We start from the raw sequence: 18,032 nt of genomic DNA, 5'->3' as shown, positions 1-18,032 counted from the left end.
CGTATAAATGCCTGTCCAAATTAATATGCAAGGTTACCATTATTACCATCATTGTTTGGACCGATTCAATGGACAAGCTGTGGTAATGAATTACATGTTTAGATCCCAGCTATTCAACACAACTAGCCATATCCTTGCCATCAGTATCAGTGACGTTAATTAGCCAGACATATTGCACATACCTCTTTGATATAGCCTCTTTTTATACATGTGCACATAAGCTACCTTAACTGTATATAGCTCATAACTATACCTAAACCACCATACATGCCTTACTATACTATCATGTTTTTTTATATCATGTTCTTATATCACTATTTGCACTTCTGGTTAGATGCTAAATTGCATTTCGTTGTCTAGTACTTGTACTCTGCAATGACAATAAAGTTTAATCTAATCTAATCTAATATTATCCTAAATAAGCAGACCTAAATAGTTGAATCCAATGACAAACAACTCATTGTGCCGCAAAACTATTTTTTATTAATATGTATCATTTGGTCAGGAGACAGAGATACAGATTGCAACTCTCATGATGTACAGCTTTATTTGTATGAATATTCAATATCAGACTTTAGAACAGACTCTGAAACTGAAAGAGAGGTGATGGATGAAGTAACCGAAGCCTAAGAAATGTTCTCTCTTACACTTGTTTAATGTGGCGTAACAATAAAACTTGAAACTGAAACTGACGATGGATGGAATGTAAAAGCCAACTGGTATAACAGACCACCCAGGTTAACCCTAGTCCTAGACTAAATACCATGCTCAACATGGGCGTTGCTAGACCCCTTTTACTGGGGCACATTCACCAGTATTGATCTGCTGTGCCCCAGTAAAATCTCACATTTGAGTTTTTATTTACATGTTTATAGCGCATCTCTGCTTTATTGGGATAGAGACAGTAGAGATTGACAGGAAGGATGGGTGAGAGAGGTCAATGGCCGGAATCGAACCAGCGATTTCATGGCATGCGCCTTAGTGAGCTATGCCACCCAGGCAGCCCATGAGTTTTAACAAGCTCCTATATTTGGCAGTGGATTCATTTAGAAATATTTTTTTCCAGTCCATCTTTGGAGTTCTGTGTGGAATGAGATCAGATTCAGCTTTTTTGTGTTGTTCCAGTGCAGACTAAAAACATAAACATCTAATCTTTCATAAAGATTAATATCTCACTACATTTTCACCTTTACCAGTAGTAGTTGTTTCAGTTTCAGCAGCAGGCAGTATGGCAGAGGCAGTAATGGTGGGCTAAGCAAGGGAAGTTTATATACCACATTTCATACACGAAGCAGGTATTCAAGAAAAAAAAAGACATGTGATTTAAGTAATGTGGCCCAGTAGAGCTTTATGTCTAGCAACACCGCTGATGCTCAATTAATAAAATATATACAAGACCAGCAGCAGGATTAATCGGTGTCCAGGAACCCACCACATGTTCAGTATACTGGTAACTTAAGACTCAAGGTCAGACGCCACCTGCTGTTGCTTCGAGGAAGTGGTCTGTACGAAGCCATCCAGGTGGTCAGGACACTCAAGAAGGGCCGCTGGTTCTGGTTACGGTAGTTCCACTCATTATCTGATGTAGTATTAAGATAATTCTACTCATTATCTGATGTAGTATTAAGGTAATTCTACTCATTATCTGATGTAGTATTAAGGTAATTCTACTCATTATCTGATGTAGTATTAAGGTAATTCTACTCATTATCTGATGTAGTATTAAGGTAGTTCTGATTCAGCCTAACAATTGCCAATATTCTGGGTGAAATACAAATACAACAAACATAATTATGACATGACGCACGATTAACATTTTGATAGTTCAATCGATCAGAGAAATGTTTTAATCAAACAGATTTTTATTAACCAAAACAAACAATGATGCAAATCTTACATCTTTCCAAATGAACTGTCCAGATATGGTTGGTGTTCTATCAAAGACCTTTGTTGTGTGTGTGTGTGTGTGTGTGTGTAACAGGAAATAACATGAAGAAATAAAAGACAGAAAAAATAATTGCTTTTTTATGACTGACTTTGTATGCACTCCTTGCGCACGCATCTCTCAGTCGTCGACAGTGATGTTGCGGAACAGGTAGGCCATGGACTCTCCGTTGTGGATGCGTCTGATGGACTCAGCCAAGATCATACTGACATCTACGGTCTTGATCTTGGGACACTGGAGCTTCTGAACCTCATGAGGAACAGTGTTGGTCACGACCACCTGGGGGCGCACAAGTACAGAGAACAGGTAGAGAGTCAGGTTACTGCAGTAAATATGGAGAATTGTATGCAGATCACAAAAAACCTTGATTGAGTGTGCTACAGAGAATTTGATTATACTAATTATATGATATTCTAATAACACTAATGTGACATCACTTCCTGTCATTTAGCCCTTACCAACTCAAGAGTTGTCTGCACTGACTGGCAAGTCACAGACACTCATGTCTCTTGCAGTTGTGAATCTAAATATTTTACATCCATACTCTCTAGTAAACTATACTAGATCTAATATGCCATTTCAGCTGATAATCTTATCCAAAGCGACTTACATTGCAGCGAGTGCATACATTTTTCAGTATATACGGCAGCAGCGGGAATCGAACCCACAACCTAAGCAGCGTTAGCTCCATGCTCTACCAACTAAGCCGCAGAGGACCGTCTACTATTATATCTACTATAATATAAAGTATATAATGTAACCTGGATTTACCTCATCGATGGCAGACTCGTCTATGAGTCTGGGGGCCTCGGCTGAGAGCAGGCCGTGTGTGGCCATGATGTAGATCTTATAGGCCCCTCTCTCCTTCAGGATCTCCGCCGCAGCCACAAAGTCTACCACGTCGTCTATGATGTCATCCTAGAGATTTTGATACATGGTTACTTGTTGTGGCTGGTAAAAAAAAAAAAGAATAGTATTCGCATCGAAAGTTATATAAAATACACAGATTAGCATTTCACTGGACCTGGGGGTGGTTACACAAACCAGATAAAACAAGCACTGTAGCAAGGTAAAACTGGAATACATTTTAGACCACCACTTTAGTCTAGATACACTAAATTGAGTAAACGCATGGTACTTTTACATGGTACTTTTACAATCCCATTGGTGGAACCAGATAGAGAAGTGGCTCAATGGGGCCTTAGCACACTAAGGCGGATGCCATATAAATTGCAGGGTCCCCGGTTCGATTCCAGCAATCAACATATCCTGCATGTCACCCCCCCCCCTCTCACCCCCCCTGCATGTCATCCCTCCTCTCACTCCTACCTGTCAATCTCTACTGTCTCTATCTCAACAAAGCAGAAAAAAAGAAAGTCTCTCAACAAAGTCTTACAACAATGATGGCGATGCGTCCTCCGACGTCCCCTACCACAGTGATGGGAGGTTTCTCCTTGGCCATCATCACTGGAAGGCAAAGAGACACATTCATTATTCAATGACTTGCAACAGATGACGAAAAACAAAACAAACGACAAAAAACTAATCGGAAGGTCAGAAGGAGATTGGGTAAGAAGGGATCAAGTTTGAAACCTGCAAAAACCACTCAAGAAAGCTCTACCTCGACAGCTGACCAGCAACAACTGACATAAAATCAGATTTATATAATCTAATGACAGACATACACTGACTCCTTAGATCTGTAACTGTACCTTGAAATGGCTTATTATATTACAGGCTTTTTTATTTATTATTATTGTGCTGGCAGCAAAGGGCTTGTGAGAGTAGAGTTGCCTGTTCTTGCTTTCCGCATACAAAAGATCCGGTTTAGATTTCACAACCCTCACACAGCAACCCATGCCATGCCAAATCCAATCAAATAAAAACAGCGTCCAACCACTCTGAAACCACTTTCATACCAGTTTTAAAACCAGGCTCAAACCAGCATCAAGCCAGTTTCAAACCGGCTTCAAAAGGGCTTCTTCATCCACCCCAGGGCAACCAACCAGATACCTGCGTATTTAAAAACTCTGAGGGATGGACCGTGTTTCTGTGTGCAAATCAGAGAGAGGCGGTGTCATTACAAAAAGACGAGTCAAAGTCACTGATTTTGAGTTTTTAAATAAACAAGAATCACATCTTCTCTGAAGGATCAGCGCTTCAGGTCAAAGTTTAAAACAAATCATGATCAAGCAAAAGGATTCTGGGTAGAAAAACAAGCATGCCACCATTCCCTTATTTGGCCTTTTGAGGTTCTTGCCATGCTCTCTTCTCTCTCTATGAGAGCTTGGTACTGCAGTACAGTATGCACTCACTGCAATGGTAGTCGCTTTGGATAAAAGCTTCAGCTAAATGGCATATATTGCTCTGCCAAAGGTGCATTCAATGATAGAGAGGTAGCAATGAGCAATGATAAGATCGATGCCTATTTCCAACCTGAAAGTGGACTAGGGGTCAAAAGTGAGAGAGATGTTGTAGTAGGGGAATGTGGGGGAAAGCATGTTGGTTTCTTACCAGGTATTTATGACAATAGAACTCAAAAAGACTACATGGGAACAGCCATGGTTGCTTGTAATGCATCCAAGGGATTCTTATTCGATCTTGTTTGTCATAATACTCAACCATTTCATTTTCACACACATTTATCAGAGTAAAAGATGTAGGGCTGAGAGCTTCCAACACTAAGCACTGATCCTGTTACCCGGGAAATGAGAGGATGTCAACTTAAGTTCACCTCAAGGCATCTAGGTCATGTGAGGAGATATGCTGAATCAATGTATTCACACACACACACACACACACACACACACACACACACACACACACACACACACGTTAGTCATGAGGTAGTCAGTCTGTTACAGAGCCAGGATAACTATGAGCAGCGTGCTAAGCCAAGCCCTCATCTGTCGGCTACTGACTAACTCCTGACTACCTATCAAATCTGTCACATTCTGCCATCATCGACCTAAAACAGATCAAATCAATTCCCTTTTTAGAGTATTGGGAGTTGGGACAAAGCCTCGGTGGATCAGATGCCCAGCCTATTAGAAGCCCTCAGTCCTATATCAGACATCTTCCATCACATGCAGACAGGAATAAGCAATCAGATACAGTTTGTAGAGGATGGGGATTGGGGGTAGAGAGTACAGCTGACAGGTATAAGCGATCACAGATACAGTTTGCGACGGATGGGGATTGGGAGTAGAGAGTGGAGCTTTACGGTCATACTTGGGAGCTCTATGCCTGGGAATGGAGCTTGGTTTCTCCCTATAGGTATCCAAGAAATACATGGTGGGTTAACAGAGTCATATACACAGACACACAGAGAGACAGCTCCAAAGAACCTAGACAAGTGCATGTATCCAACAGACACAAGCACAAAGTAGTGAACACACAGGAAAATGAGAAACGACACAATGTTGTGACACACACTAAACATCCCTTTGTTCTCATTCTGTACTGGGGAGGAAAGAAGTGAAAATTGGCTATATGGAGGAGAATAGGCAAAAGAGAATAGGCATAGGAGCAAAGGAGAGGGGGATGGAAACATTGCAGAGGAGGTGAGAAGAGGGGATGAGAGGTGGATGGATGGAGGAGGAGGAGGAGGAGGGGGGGTGAGACACCGCTGATAGCCTGCAGGATTTCACAGGCAGCTGCATCAGGCTTGGGGGAGAGTGTGCTGACTGCTGAACCAACACTGTCAGCTGTCTGGCTGTCAGCATCAGCGGCAGACTCTAGGGAATCTAGGGAGACTTTCACCCCACCCCACTATCGTCTAAGGTCAGCCATTCGGGGCACCACCAAGGACTGGCGTTCTCTGTAAGGGTTTTCTGTGCCAAATTACTTTGAAAAGAAAAAGGTTCTCAGGTTATTATGTATGGGGTTGTTTGCACTGACAAACAGAGTGGTTTATGTTTTTACAAGAGTTCCCTCTCTGTGTTCTGTAAACACTGCTCCATTAGATGTCTATAAATCTCTGAGACGCCACACTTTGATTGTAGCACTGTGTAAATGTGTCCCAGAAACACTGTGTGTGTGTGTGTGTGTGTGTGTGTGTGTGTGTGTGTGTGTGTGTGTGCACTCTGAGATTCTTTTGAATGAAAAGTGCAATACAAATAAAGTGCATTATTATTACTATTATTATTATTATTATTGTTATTGTGTGTGTGTGTGTGTGTGTGTGTGTGTGTGTGTGTATGTATGTGTGTGTCGGCGGCACCATGCTGCCACATAAGCAGCGGTGTGTCAGAGAGAGCGTTAACCCAGAGGTTCAGGCTCATTACCTCTCTCTATAGATTCCTCTGCAGAGTCATCACTGCATGCAGAGGCAGCGGCCGTTACATAAGCCTACGCTGTTTGCTGACGGGGCACATTTAACGCATGAGAGGACGCAGAGGAGAGAGACGGCTAAAAGATGTTCCCCCCGCACTGGAGATGGGGAGCTAGAGTGTGTGTGTGTGTGTGTGTGTGGGGATATGCTCGGATGGATGTGTGTGTGTGTGTGTGTGTGTGTGTGTGGATGTGTGTGTGTGTGTGTGTGTGTGTGCAGATGTCTTACATGGCAGATCCAGACCAGGGTGTCCCGAGGACGTGGTGGTGCGCATAGCTGGGGGGGAGTGTCTACCGTCGGCCATGTCGGACTCAGAACACTGGGCTTCTCCGTGCATCACAGCCAGGCCCAGACGTAGCCTCTCAGCGTAGGACTGAGCTCTGGAACACGCACGCGCGCACACACACACACACACCACGCACACACACACACGCACGACACACACGCACGACACATACGCACGCACACACACATACACACGCACGCACACACACGCACACACACACACACACACGACACACACAGGTTATAAACACACCTATACACAATAAAGTCACAGCAACACATCTCACAGCACATTCAGTAGAAGTTCAGGAAGGTGAGGACGCCCATACTTGCAGTGCCTCTGCATTTCCCAACCTTCATGTTACCTCTTGGCAGCCGATGGAGACTTTGCAACAATGATTGCATTCCGGTAGTCTGGAATCTGTGGAAAGGAAATAAACATTTCAGCTATTAGAGCTTTTTTTTAAATGATTATTTCTATTTTTATAACAGATATCCAGACAGTGAGTTAGCAAGGCAACGTCCAAATATTTCATAATTTGATATTAAGTTTCAAAGCGGGCATTCCGAAGGACATTAAAATACGTCATACTCATTGGGGCTCACTGGACTCCCACTCTAAAGGCCGTGTTCGTAAAATTTCGCTCTGGAAAACTAAATCAGCACTCATGGAATGCCTTTTGTCCAATCAAATTACTTGGGTCCCTTTATGACATTTAACCCAGTGTGCGCTCCCAGAGCATATCTACGAACACACCCTAAGAGATCAGAGGTTAGTCCTTAGGATTATGGGCAATGTAGTCTTCTCACCTCCTCCTGGATGTACTGAAGCAGGAATGGGGAGGCACGCAGGTTATCCACAGGGAAACTAAAGAAGCCTTGGATCTCTTTCTGGTGGAGGTCCATGGTGATGAGGTGAGTTAAACCTGGAGGGAACCACAAACCAAGTCTCTATTGACTAAAAGACAATTTGCTCTCAATAGATTTACTTCAGCCTGAGGCAAACTACATTACTAGTATAGATACTGTAGATATATTCTAGGCAGGATAACAATTGCTACCTTCATCCACACTAGCATACCACTTACAGAATTAAACATATAACGCTAATGGTACGAACAGACACACACACAGACACACACACACACACACACACACACACACACACACACACACACACACACACACACACACACACACACACATTTAGCTAACACGTAGGCTACATAACTACGTATAGACTATCATGCCAGTACAGGGTCTGAATCATGTGACACACATCCAGTACTGTACGTACCAGCTTTCGCTAGCATGGAGGCGAGTAGCTTGCAGACAATGGAGCCCCTCTTCCTCATCTTGCACTGCTTGCTGTAAGGGAAGTATGGGATGACCCCGATAATGTTTTTGGCACAGTTGGTCTTCAGGGCGTAGGCCATCACGAGCAGCTCCATTATGGCCGTGTTCACATCTCTGGACGGTGGATACCCGGGAGAGTATTCATGAAAGAAAAAAGAAAAGAAGAGAGTTGAGTAGGTCAAATACGTTCAATCAGTTAGTTAGATACCCTGGTTAGCCTCATTCAGATCTCTTATTCCCCCCCCCAAGAGACCTCGAGACAAAGACAGCAGCAGCAGCAGCTATGGACTAAAGAGTTGAAAGTTATCTAATATTAGGTACTATTTTTCCTTCTGATTCAGTGAGATGCTACGGGAACGGTTGTATATTTTTAGCCTATAATAGTTCTAAAAGCAGCACTTCGGAAAGGAAGCGGGTCCCTGTGCCCTGCAGGCCGGGCGTTCCACTGAGCCGCTGGGATGCAAGCCAAAAGGTGAAAGTGAAAGTTCAAAGTATTGCTGCCTCACGAGACTGGCACTCCTAAAACTAGGGATTCTGTGACTTGAGTGAGGTAACACGGTGATTCAACGGTGATTCCTAGATTATGTATTTGTAGGAAATAGACTTTGACCACCTAGGCTTTAACCTGTCCAGGCTGTATACTACCATTGACTGATACAAGTGTCACAAGTGTATCACCTGACAGCCCTTCCCTGGACCTGCCAAGGAGGAGAGAATCACCTGACAATCTCCTTCCCTGGACCCTGCCAAGGAGGACAGTATAACCTTGAAATCTACCAGAAATGTCTAAATAACTAAGCCTTCCAACTAAGATCCTATTGGAAGAATGAGTCCATTGTTGAGAGAGAGAGAGAGAGAGAGAGAGAGAGAGAGAGAGAGAGAGAGAGAGAGAGAGAGAGAGAGAGAGAGAGAGAGAGAGAGAAGCATTTTCAAATTGCTTTCCAAACAGGACCATCCCTATGAAGGCAAGAATGAAGGAACTTCAGCAGTGCTGACCTGTCAACATCATGATAGGTAATCATCATAGATGATATGTGATTGCCTCAGATGACATCATGTGATAACCACAGATGACTATAGTTCCCTATCTATGCACACACGATGATGTAACAGGGTGGTAGAACCACAGGAGCTGAAAGGACACACCACGAAAATATTTACAGTAGATGCAAACTTAAGTACAGCTGAACATGAACACAACTGACCCAAACATTTGATCCAAATTACAAAAAATGTAATCTTGTTGGCAGTCTTTCTTTTAGAACATTTGGCAGTCAGTATCAGACTGATGAAGCACTGCCAGTTTTGGCCAAGACAGCCCTCTGAAACAGGACACTCTGGGCCTAAACACGAGGAGGTCAGTGCCCTTGCCCTGTCTATTCATACTTCCCCACCTCACCCGCCCCCTGCTAACCACAGACACACCGCGTCAGTCGACTGCTCCATCATGGAAATACTTGTCCCCACGCAATGTCAACTGGATGTTTATTGATTTAACTTGGGTAACAGTGGATGCACAGAAGAAGGCTGCCAAGGGTTTGACCCATTTAAAAAATATAATTGCTTCGGGGCAAGAGTGTGCATCTTTCTTTCGTTTCTTCAACAGTGCTGCATACACAACATGTTGTAGACGCCGGAGGGATGCAAAACCATGCATGAAACTCGTTTAAACGCCAAACCTGTTCTTGCCAGAACCAGCACCTTGAAGATGTCTTACGTGTAGCGCACAGGGCTTCCTTTATGGATGAAGCTCCTATCGTCTCACCTGGGGATGGTCTGAATGATGAAGATGTTTTGACCACGGACAGACTCCTTCACGTCCACCCTGGTCTCTGTTCAGAAGACAAACACAGAATCAGCTCCAGGGGCATGGAAAAGCAGGGAGGTGATACTGTACTACTACTGTAGCAACAACAGACAACAACAAATCAGTGTTTCCCATACATAGACGAGACTGTGCCGGGCCGCCATAGTCTTATTTGTCCAGCCATAGTCTCATAACGAACCGCTGTTTTGTTTGTTTTTTTTGTACATTTTTCAGCACTGCTCCCACTGCAGCGGAAAGTGTTCAAGCAGGTTAATGGAAAGGCCGGAGCTATCGCCTCTCTCCCCGCCACCCCCACCTCCGTCGACTAAACCACTAGCGCCACCCTCAAACCGCCCCCCCCCCCCACACACACACACAATTTTGTCCTGGATTATCTTATTTCTTTTTTTATACCTGGTCCACTCGCCACAGTCTCACAAAATCCTGTGGGAAAGATGGTCCCTTCCCCCCTCTAGATCTGGAAAAACTGGATATGTGCCTTTCTTATCAAAAGACCAATTGGAGATAACCAGATTTCTTACACCAATCACTGCCTCTCAGCACTAGGGAGATACTGAAATAATGTTGTCTACCGGTGGAAGAAACTGATTGACCTATAGATAAACGTTCTTCAGTACACTGTGTGAATGGATGCAGAATGAACAGGCACCTCACCTCTGTTGGACTCTTGGTAAACTACGGACTTCCCCAATTCAACACCAAGCCGCCTATGAGAGAAGGAAAAAAGGGTAAACACACACACTATAGCAAAATACACACACACGGGGCGCTTAGGTGGCGTAGCGGGTTAAGTGCTGACCATGTAACCGCAGGGTCCCCGGTTCGATTCCGGCCGGGGACATATCCTGCATGTCATCCCTCCTCTCTCTCTCACCCATCCTTCCTGTCTAAATCTTCACTGTAACTGTCAATAAAAATGGAAAATATGAGTGGGACTGCCCCACTCAGAAAAAAATACTTAATAAATAATAATACACACACAACAACAAATGCATGCAGAGACAGACAGGCAGGCAGGCAGACAGACAGACAACTCCACACGACCACACACAAACACACTCCGCCCAAAGGAAGAATTCTCGTCTCTTGAGTGACTAATGAGGGCCATGCAGCCCATTAGCCTGTCCATATGAATCACTGTCTTTGACGAATGCTCCGGTTGTCCACCACGGCCAGCAGAACTGTTTTTCACACTGAACACTGGGAGGGTGAGTGGTTTATGACATGGTTACTCCCCATCTGCTGATGTCCAGGCACTGATAAAAGCCTAGTATGGGGTTGGCCACTCTAATGGCGACAGGCTGGGTCCTCTCTGTAGTAAGTAGGCCCACCATGTGTAAACAAAGACACAGAAAGAGTGTGTGTGTTATACACCCATCTAAAGTGTGTGTGTTTTTTAAGTATTTATTCTCACACACACACACACACACACACACACACACACACGCACACGCACGCACACACACACACACACACACACACACACACACACACACGTTAGATAGGTGAACATGGGCTTCGTTCCAGACAGTCACAGTGACTTAGGGAGGATACCTGGATCCAGGACAGCCTTGTATAATCCTGAGATAAGCATTCCAGCAGGGCCGGGCGGGCCGATATCCTTGGGGGCTCAAACTCATAAATAACCTGTTCCTTCCTACCCTCAACAACACGCACTCTAGGGTGTCATCTCATATCTTTAACAGCAACATTCACATCACGTATTGCTTGCACCTGCACCGTCCGCGACTCTCCACCCTTTCCCCTGAGCTGTGCTTTGCTTTTACCACCAATATGTCTTGTGTCCTCGTCTGAACCTCTTCCTCAACGGGTATGGCTTAGAGGGAGAGCCAGAGCCGCACACTGTAACTAAAACCTTCTTCCCCTCTCTAAAGGCACAACAATAGCCTAATTAGTGGGAAAGTGCCTGGCCATGTTGCCAAACGTTCACAAGGGGTAATCTCATTCTGTGTAAAGCGATACAATTGCTGGCCGGCCGGCTAGCTGGCTGGATGTCAGCTGCGCAGATCGGGGGCAACCTTTACCCTCTTAAGGCCTGGAAGGGTGATAGTTTAGTGGTCATCTTAAAGTTGGCCGACTGCTCAGTGTCTGGAGAACTGCTTAAAGACTCTTTAGCCCTATTCGGACGCGATTAGTATTAGGTGGTGACCTCCGTAATTTAGAAATTACCCCCCCACCCTTGACGTCTGTGTTTCGTGTGGCGCATTCGGACGGGATAAGTGTAAGTCTGTGTTTTACTGGAATTTACTGACATTCCCCCGGATATGGCGGAGTTACTTGCAGAAACAGACGGGAGGGCTATTCGTTCTGCATCCTTGCGTGCAACTGTTGACGTTTCTGGTGTAGCAGGTTCAACGACAGAATGTGCAGAACCTTTAGTTTAGAACCTGCATTGCTACTAACGGCTACATCCAGCATGATAATGCACCATGTCACAAAGTAAAAGTCTCAAACTGGTTTCATGAAGATGACACAGTGAGTTCAGTGTTCTTCAGTGGCATTTCCCAGTCACCGGATCTTAATCCAATAGAACACCTTTGGGATGTGGTAGAATTCACAGCTTGAAAGTGTGTGATGCAATCATGTCATCATGGACCAGAATCTCAAAGGAATGTTTCCAACACCTTGTGGAATCAATGCCATGAGGCTTTTTTAAGTGCAAAAGGAGGCACCACCCAGTATTAGTATAGTGTTCCTAATAAAAGGAGGCCCGACCCAGTATTAGTATAGTGTTCCTAATAAAGGGAAACCCTACCCAGTATTAGTATAGTGTTCCTAATAAAGGGAGGCCCTACCCAGTATTAGTATAGTGTTCCTAATAAAGGGAGGCCCTACCTAGTATTAGTATAGTGTTTCTAATAAAAGGAGGCCCTATACAGTATTAGTATAGCGTTCCTAATAAAAGGAGGCCCTACACAGTATTAGTATAGTGTTTCTAATAAAAGGAGGCCCTACCCAGTATTAGTATAGTGTTTCTAATAAAAGGAGGCCCTACCCAGTATTAGTATAGTGTTTCTAATAAAAGGAGGCCCTACCCAGTATTAGTATAGTGTTCCTAATAAAGGGAGGCCCTACCCAGTATTAGTATAGTGTTTCTAATAAAAGGAGGCCCTACCCAGTATTAGTATAGTGTTCCTAATAAAGGGAAGCCCTACCCAGTATTAGTATAGTGTTTCTAATAAAAGGAGGCCCTACACAGTATTAGTATAGTGTTTCTAATAAAAGGAGGCCCTACCCAGTATTAGTATAGTGTTTCTAATAAAAGGAGGCCCTACCCAGTATTAGTATAGTGTTTCTAATAAAAGGAGGCCCTACCCAGTATTAGTATAGTGTTTCTAATAAAAGGAGGCCCTACACAGTATTAGTATAGTGTTTCTAATAAAAGGAGGCCCTACCCAGTATTAGTATAGTGTTCCTAATAAAGGGAGGCCCTACCCAGTATTAGTATAGTGTTTCTAATAAAAGGAGGCCCTACCCAGTATTAGTATAGTGTTTCTAATAAAAGGAGGCCCTACACAGTATTAGTATAGTGTTTCTAATAAAAGGAGGCCCTACCCAGTATTAGTATAGTGTTCCTAATAAAGGGAGGCCCTACCCAGTATTAGTATAGTGTTCCTAATAAAGTGTTCGGTGAGTGTATGTGAATGTGAACCATGTTCCTCTCATTTATTTGATTTTGAGGGCCAGGTCCTCTAGTGACCATCCCTGCTACCAACAGTGGAGGCCTAACTCGATTTGTTTCAAATTCGAAGAGTGCTATCATTGCTTAAGGTTCAATTCGATTGTCCCCCTCTACAGAAACATGAGCCATGATTAGCTAGTCCTACAGACAGAAATGCATAGTAACGAGGGCCATTTGCAGATACATTTGAAAATGAAACGGAAGGGCCAAATATGATGTGTAGCAGTCTCTTTAAAGCCAACCCTGGCATCGGATGCGCTCTCATCAAGGGACAGAGTGGCCCGGACGGGGCCCCGGTGGTAACCTAACACAACCCAGCAATACGATCCAGACAACAACAAACGCATGCGGAGGAGATCACATTTCTCTCCTCTACTATGAAATATTACGACGTGATGAGTGCCAGACGAACTGACCGCCAAACTATGTCACCTTGAGTTGCTTCAACTCAGGCAACTCCTCGGGTTCACCGGTGAGAGCATAGATAGCACACATTCTAAACTGTTCTAAACACCGAAAGGGGAGTGTGACGGTGCCTGTGTTCATTTTTGCAGGAGAGATGCATTGCACATGTTTATTTTATGCGATATTTGGAGTTGTAGGGAGCAGTCACAATGTTAACAAACACATCCATACTTACTCTGTGATCCTCTTCGCGAGCTCGGTGCACGCGGTGGTCGAGTTCGCAGAGAAGACACGATATCCACTTTTGGAGACATTCATTTTCGACGAGTGATGACTTTACTCTTCAGTACTATCCCGTAACTGTGCCGCCAACTAAAGGATACCCGACGGATCGAGGAGGATATGTCCAATGTTGTATCTATTCTGCAGTGAGCAGTGAACTGGAAGACCGCCCCCGATGACTCACAAACCGAATGGCCACTTTTCTATGTTTCCCTCTCAAATCAACAACATCGATTTACACCTCAAGAAAAATAATAATGTGAAATTGTCTGAGAAGAGCCGCCGAATACCCAGAATGTGACCGTTTCAGTTTCTCAACGCACCTGTGCTACTGGTAACCTTTGAGTAACGGGGTCTAGTAAACAAGCCACTTATCGATCAATGCGCACCAAGAATGGTCTCGAAAGCTAGAGACCCAACGGGAAACTAGGCTAGCTATCCCCACACCTGGACAGAGCGAATGTGTAGTGTCCAGAATGCGTACCGCCACTAAAATGAATTCACACGGAACCAGACGATTTCACTATTGCCTAAGCGTAATGTCGAAGTCGAAAAGAGACTACAATATATCGACGATATTTCCTTTTGGCCGTTACTGTAAACTTCGTAGCAATGCGGTCGGTCGCATCAGAAAAAATGCCAGGACTTTTCTATTGGATAGTCGACGGTTGGAAGTGGCAGTCGAGTGATCCAATGAGGCTCCTGCTGGGTATCAAAAGGAGGAGGGCTCGCAGGAAGTTTCAACCAATCACAGCAGTCCTGTCACCCGAGGTCAAAGTTGCAGATGTGCGAGTGATGCATGGAATGGAACGGAAGGAACTCCTGAACCCCTTTGAAAGATCGAATAAATCATCTGATAATAAATTATAGTGGAGAATTAAACATTAACATATTGCTATTAAAATGTGCTTATACTTGTGTAGGGTAAGAATGTGAATAGCTGAAACAAAAACAAGACTTATAATGTTTTTATAATTTACAATTTAATGTAATACAAAGAACACATGTTTAGTTTTAAAAAAGATACATTTGACATACATATTTTCTAGAAATCCATAACATAAAACAATCCACTTGTTTTGACTGTCATCAATAGGCAGACTCAAATAAAACATTTTTAATTGCTTGCAATTTAAAAATGTTTTATTTGTTGGTAGGCATGTAGTTGTTCTAGTTGTTAGTAGGTATCGAAATGTTTCTTGGCATTTCTAATCATGAAGGAAAGACCATGGAACATGAATACACGTCCACAAAGACTGACTGAACTAGCCTACGAACCGACCTTTACCTGTACACTTTGTACAGCTTAATGTTAACTAATGAACTGCTCCAAATGATATCACCAAAAGGTGTGTTCATGGTGAGACACAGTATCTACGGTATTTATATGTGCTCCACCCACTATCTGCTGTGTGCGTATGGAAATCCACTTTCCTCATATGTTCCACATAACATATTCCTTCATAACGTACGTCCTCCAGTAAGGCCGCACCATTGAGCAGAGAACAGAGGCTGGGGATACCCAGGGATAGAAAGTTCAGGAGGTGGAGGCGGGCCGCGGGCGTACCAAGTCCATTGCCATGTTCAATTATCTGACCCATAATCCTTACATTTTGTCCAGTGTTCACACATCCAGTGCCTCTCTTTGTCTTATCACCAGCCACCAGTCATCCTCCTCCTTCCTCATCCCTTTAGCACCTTCTCCTTCAACAGGTCCAGTATCACCTGCCTCTCCTGGCTCTCCAGCTCGAACCTCCTCTCCCTCTCCTTCCTGTCCGCCCCCAGCCTCTCCCTCTCCAGGGCGATCTTACTCCTCTGGATCTCCAGCTCCTCCCTCCTCAGAGCTAGCTCCTCCTCCCGTAGCCGTTGCTCGGCGTCCGAGCGCTTCTCCAGGAAGCTGAGGATCTCGGAGTAGGTCTGGCAGCAGCACTGGCACGGCTGCTTGGCCATGGGCGCCGTGGCGAGCTCCGCTAGCTCCTCCTGGTCCTCCTCGCCGGGTTCAGGGGTCGCAGGCACTACGGGGCGAGAGAGAGAGGGGAGTGGGCAGGGTTTGAATTACTGTGTGGTCTCGGGGGGGTTTGGGCACCCCTAGGATAAATCAGGGCCGCCCCAAATAACAATTCAAGGATCGATAAAGGCCATAGGTGTCAAATGTGTGTGCACTGTCCAAAATGAAGTGGTTTTTCATTACAGTGGGGTCTCGGGGGGTTTGGGCACCCCTAGGATAAATCAGGGCCCCCCCCCCCCCAAATAACAATTTAAGGATCGATAAAGGCCATAGGTGTCAAATGTGTGTGCACTGTCCAAAATGAAGTGGTGTTTCATTCCCTATACTGATAGGTGAAATACTGGTTTGGGCTGACTAGGGCTATAGCAATACTCCAAACCCATTGGAGGAGATGATCTAGGTCTAGGACTAGGTTATTCCCCTTAGATGAGACACGAGGAATCAGGTTTCTAAAAAAAAATGACAAAGGGCCTTCTGATCCGTTTTTTTCCTTCCTTCCATGCAGGGATGATCAGTTGATCACAGATCCACATGGGCACGGATGAGGTTGGTCTCTTACCTGTGGGAGGTGCCGTCTGTGTGGTGATGATGATGGGTTTGTCCTGCTCAGGTAGGGAGAGTTCCTCCAGGGCCCTCTTCCTCAGCTCCTCCTCATGGTACTTGCTGTCTCCGCTGGCCAGGAGGCCCTTCTCAGCCTCCAGCTCCAACACCTCATGTAACAGGTCTTCTTTCTGGGCATATAGCCTCTCTGTCCCAAACCTGAACAAGACAGACAGACAGACACACACACACACACACACACACACATGATCAATGTTATAAAAATCTGTTCTCTGTTTGTCTGTAGGTCTAACACAGTTTCCTGCCTGGTTGAGTCTCACCTCCGCAGGCTGGGGAAGTCCTGCTTCTTGTAGTAGTCCAACAGCAGCATCGTCCTCTCTCTGCATCTCCTGGCGTCCACCTCGAAGCTCTCGTCCTGCAACGCCGCTGTGATTATCTCGCCGACGCGGGCCCAGATGCGGCCCGACTCCTTGGAACAGAACGGGTTCTGGGCGATGACTTCGCGGAGAAGCAGAATGTCGTGGCGGGCGGAGAAACGCACCTGCCGCTTGCGTGGAGTGGTGGAAGGGCCTGCGAGGGAGAAACCTGGGGAGAGGGGAAGGGAAGAGGGGAAGAGAAGAGGGGAAGGGAAGACTTAGTGGCAATAATAAGTAATAACCATGGAATAGAGTGATAATAGAAATGTTATCAATAGACATGACTCTCAGAGAAGTGGGGTAGTGGTGGCCTAGTGGATAGTGAGCTTTGACTGGTGATCAGAAGGTCATGAATTCAAATCCCACCTGGGAACACCACCACTAGTGTGCCCTTTGAGTATGACACTTACTCCAGGGAGACTGTCCCTGTAATCTGTAATTGTAAGTTACTTTGGATAAAAGTGTGTGCTAAATGGTTAAAAAGTAAAAAAAAAAAAAAAAAAAAGTAGATAACTTTAGGGAACTGGGAACACTATATTGTATATACATGTATATTCTAATCACATATCTTATGTGTCAATTCAACTATGTGCATCAGGAACTCTACAGGTAGGCATTTATTATGAGCCAATAATACTCCTGTAGGTCCATATGTGCACAAAATGTTGGCAATAAAAAAAAAACATGGTGAATGCATGGAAAGAAAATGTTATAGCCTACATAACATTGTTTATGACAAAATGTGCCTGTTTGGCTGGCGATTGGAGGTCAGCTGATATAAAAAAAATAAAAAGGAATGAAAAAGAAGAATAGCATACACAAAGCATCACTCCCGTTGCCAAAGCAGTGAGCTCAGCTGTGAAGGCTCTATTTGCCGGGTGACGTAGCTGCTAAATCTCTCTGCCATGCC

The 18,032-nt window shown here is 44.6% G+C and overlaps 1 protein-coding gene across 1 annotated transcript; it reads right to left on the bottom strand.

The window, feature by feature from the left end:
• Nucleotides 1–1,816: 1,816 nt before the first annotated feature.
• LOC308151931 (phosphoribosyl pyrophosphate synthase-associated protein 1-like) lies at nucleotides 1,817–14,752 on the bottom strand. The gene is made up of 10 exons (XM_080524827.1): nucleotides 14,091–14,752; nucleotides 10,402–10,454; nucleotides 9,685–9,751; nucleotides 7,861–8,033; nucleotides 7,374–7,489; nucleotides 6,929–6,984; nucleotides 6,507–6,658; nucleotides 3,342–3,412; nucleotides 2,717–2,863; nucleotides 1,817–2,224 (listed from the first exon to the last, which is right to left on the bottom strand). The coding sequence occupies exons 1-10, from the start codon at nucleotides 14,171–14,173 to the stop codon at nucleotides 2,066–2,068; spliced, it is 1,077 nt and encodes a 358-aa protein (XP_080380953.1). The 5' UTR covers nucleotides 14,174–14,752; the 3' UTR covers nucleotides 1,817–2,065.
• Between the last annotated feature and the right edge of the window lie 3,280 nt (nucleotides 14,753–18,032).

Source organism: Nansenia antarctica (assembly GCF_963989245.1).
Source record: "Nansenia antarctica genome assembly, chromosome: 2".
Taxonomy (NCBI): domain Eukaryota; kingdom Metazoa; phylum Chordata; class Actinopteri; order Argentiniformes; family Microstomatidae; genus Nansenia; species Nansenia antarctica.
The sequence above is the reverse complement of the archived record's forward strand: the minus strand, read 5'-3'. Positions and strand labels throughout refer to the sequence as shown.